General features: G+C 30.7%; 1 protein-coding gene across 1 annotated transcript; it reads left to right on the top strand.

Moving 5' to 3' along the window:
- Positions 1 to 1,592: 1,592 nt before the first annotated feature.
- Positions 1,593 to 2,519, top strand: LOC113389274 (zinc finger protein 525-like). The gene has a single exon (XM_026626325.1). It carries the CDS (start codon positions 1,593 to 1,595, stop codon positions 2,517 to 2,519), a length of 927 nt encoding a protein of 308 aa, XP_026482110.1.
- The last annotated feature ends 652 nt before the right edge of the window (positions 2,520 to 3,171 follow it).

Below are 3,171 nucleotides of genomic sequence, written 5' to 3' on the forward strand. Positions count from 1 at the left end.
GTATTATTTTTTGTAGATTGGTGCCGTCGATTACAATTCAAGCTAGATAAAAAGACATATGTACATTATGTTAATAAATGTTGTGCCAATAAGAGGGTTAATAAAAAATAAATATAAAAATTGTTTAAATTACTTATTTATATATGTACCTACCTCAAACACCTTATAAATACATATATAATTGCAATCCATATGTATCATAAGGTCCTGACCTACCTACATTTTTATAACATTTCAGGAAATTGTAAACAAATTTTAAAATTGTAACCCTGATAGTTTTGACAGTTGGGCTCTTTTAAGTACCTAAGCATAGATAAAAGAAGAGTGTACCTAAGGTACCTTGAAAATGTAGGTTTTTTTAAGTTACCAAAACTGCTCAAAGTGAAGTCTAAGATCCCATAGTTTTATGTTTTCATAACGTTTCATGTCATTCTAAATCAAATGAAAACAATTTGAAAAAAGTATGTATATGGGCCGATTATTAATCTTTTTGATCTACCTGATTATACCAAGATTTTCAGGCGAATTTCTATTTCAATTATACTTTGATTTTTAGAATATGTGTGAACTCACAATTCTAAAACAATTTTGAAAATTCAAAAACCGCTCGAAAAACATTCACAGTATCATTGGTAGGGAATGATAGTGGTTAGTTTTTGGTAAAGATCCGCAGAAATATGTTCTTGTAATTAATTGTTAAAAATTTTTCTTCGACAATTTTCATGTATTGTTTTGATGATAGTTATCATGGTCTTATAGATCATACTGAAATATTTCGGCCCTACCACAAGCCGTTCAATTTTAAAAATTCATCAAAGTTTTAAAAAAATTTGTTGATTTACTTTGGCAATAAAATTTATGCAATAAACAGTCCTACAAAATTTGGAATAATAGGCTACAATTTTTGAACATACATAACACATGTCTGTGCACTAGAATTAATTTAATTATAGATAATTTAAATGAGAGATCAATTGAGAATAGGAATGTTTAGAATCAAGTGAAAGCGAAAACTATTTTATCTTCAAAATAAACACTTGAAATTTTTATTTAAATATCTAAATTTCAATTTCGGTTGATTAAGTCAACTCTTACACATTTCGGGAAGTTCATGTAACTCTTTGCATCATCATAAATGGTAGAATATCATTGTCATTGCGTTTATTTATTGTTCTTCATTATAAAGCTGGTGAACAAAACGTTGATTAATTTTTTTTAACTTTCCGAAGAATAAGTTTTTGTTTTCTCCAAGAATTGGATTTGGTAATTTTAATAAAAAAACTAGTAATCCCATATTATTTTATTGTTTACATATTGTTTAGGTAATTTTCTTTTAAATAAAACGCTTGTTAAACCGTTAAACGTTTTAATAAACAGTTGAGACATAGAGATTCATACTGAATTTGAAAAGACGCGCCACTTGTTAAATATGAAAACGACTTGCTAAGTGTCTCATCTTTCTAAAAGCGTTCGCTGTGTTCCAAATGTCATATAATAAATATTAATTCAGTTGAAATTATTTATGATATTGAAAAAGATTAAAAGTTGAGTTGTGAATATTTAGTGAGTAAAAGCAGTGAAAGTATTTAAAAATGTCAGAAGAAACAATTAAGTCTGTGAATAATCAAGCAATTAAAATCGAACCACCAGAATATTCAGTAGAAGAAATTAAACCAGAGGTTGAGGATGAATTCGATGTTCTTGATGACATTGCTGAATCTGAATCATGTACTGAGGATAATGGAACTTGTTTAGAAAAAATTATGAATTCCGAAGTGACTATAGAAGGAGAAGTCAAACAGGAGTTAATCGAGACATCAAGTTATGAATGTGACATTTGCCATCGATCATTTGCAGAATCACATCAATTAAAAGATCATGTTGTCGATCACATGCCTAGTAATAGCAAAGAAAGCTCTTTCGAATGCGAAATCTGTAATAAGCCCTTCAACAAATTGGCTTATTTAAAAAAACACATGCTCATTCACAGTGGCAATCGCCCCCATGAATGCAGTATATGCAGTAAGACGTTCTCACTATTAGGTAATTTGAAACGTCACATGCTCATTCACAATGCAGTACGCCCCCATGAATGTAGCATATGCAATAAGACATTCACAACTCTAAGTATTCTGAAAAGCCATATGATCATTCACAGTGGTGAACGCCCCCATGAATGCAATATATGCAAAAAGACATTTATAACATTAAGTTTTCTGAAAAGTCACTTGCTCATTCACAGTGGTGAACGCCCCTATGAATGTAGTATATGCAGTAAGTCCTTCACACTATTAGCTGGTCTCAAACGTCACATGATTATTCACAATGAAGCACGCCCTCATGAATGCAGTATATGCAATAAGACATTCACACAATTATGTAGTCTGAAACGTCATATGCAGAGTTGTCACAAAGAAAGTCCTTATAAATGTGAAATATGCAATAAGGGATTTACTCAATCCAGCAAATTAAAGGGACACATGGCACTTCATAGTCGGAAGCATGAGGAAAATAAATGAAGAATTAACCTGTTTGTTAAACTGAATTTGAATATTTGGAAACATGTCTTAAAATATTCTTACATGTAATATAATGTAAATGTATATGTAAATAGTATAAAATATAGTATGTATATGTATTATGTATATGTATTTATTGATAATCAAGATAACTTTTGTTACATTTTATAATTTTTAACTTCCCGTAGGGTAGTTATAGTAATGGGCCGAAAATCCAAAAAGAAATTCTTTGCATATCATTCACGTTTTGAATGATATTTTAGATAATATTTTGGCATACACCGCAAAAATGGATGTGTGTGTGTGTGTGTGTGTTTTGTATGTCTGCATATTTTTAACTTGCCGTAGGGCAAATTATAGTAATCACAAAAAAATCCAAAATGAAAAATTTTATATATCTTTACGTTTCAAAACCTTCTGAACATTTTGGCATACCTTAGAAAAATGGATGTATGTGTGTGTGTGTGCGTGTATGTGTGTGTGGAACACGGATCAATCGATTTGAATAATTCAAAAAACATTCGATCCGTATTGATAAGGAGACGTGCTGATTAGTTTTTGGCAAAGGCAGGCCTAGCCGTTCCGAAGGTACGGGGCAAAAAGTGCCAAAAACGTTACCTCAGTTTTCAAGAGAACGGATCGTCCGATTTTA

The sequence above is a fragment of the Ctenocephalides felis genome, unplaced genomic scaffold (genome assembly GCF_003426905.1).
Source record: "Ctenocephalides felis isolate EL2017-DRISC unplaced genomic scaffold, ASM342690v1 CF-g0.4_SCAFFOLD_03573, whole genome shotgun sequence".
Taxonomy (NCBI): Eukaryota; Metazoa; Arthropoda; class Insecta; order Siphonaptera; family Pulicidae; genus Ctenocephalides; species Ctenocephalides felis.

What these genes read in the sequence shown, in the direction of transcription:
- LOC113389274 (XM_026626325.1), top strand. Translation starts at nt 1,593, where the DNA reads ATGTCAGAAGAAACAATTAAGTCTGTGAATAATCAAGCAATTAAAATC.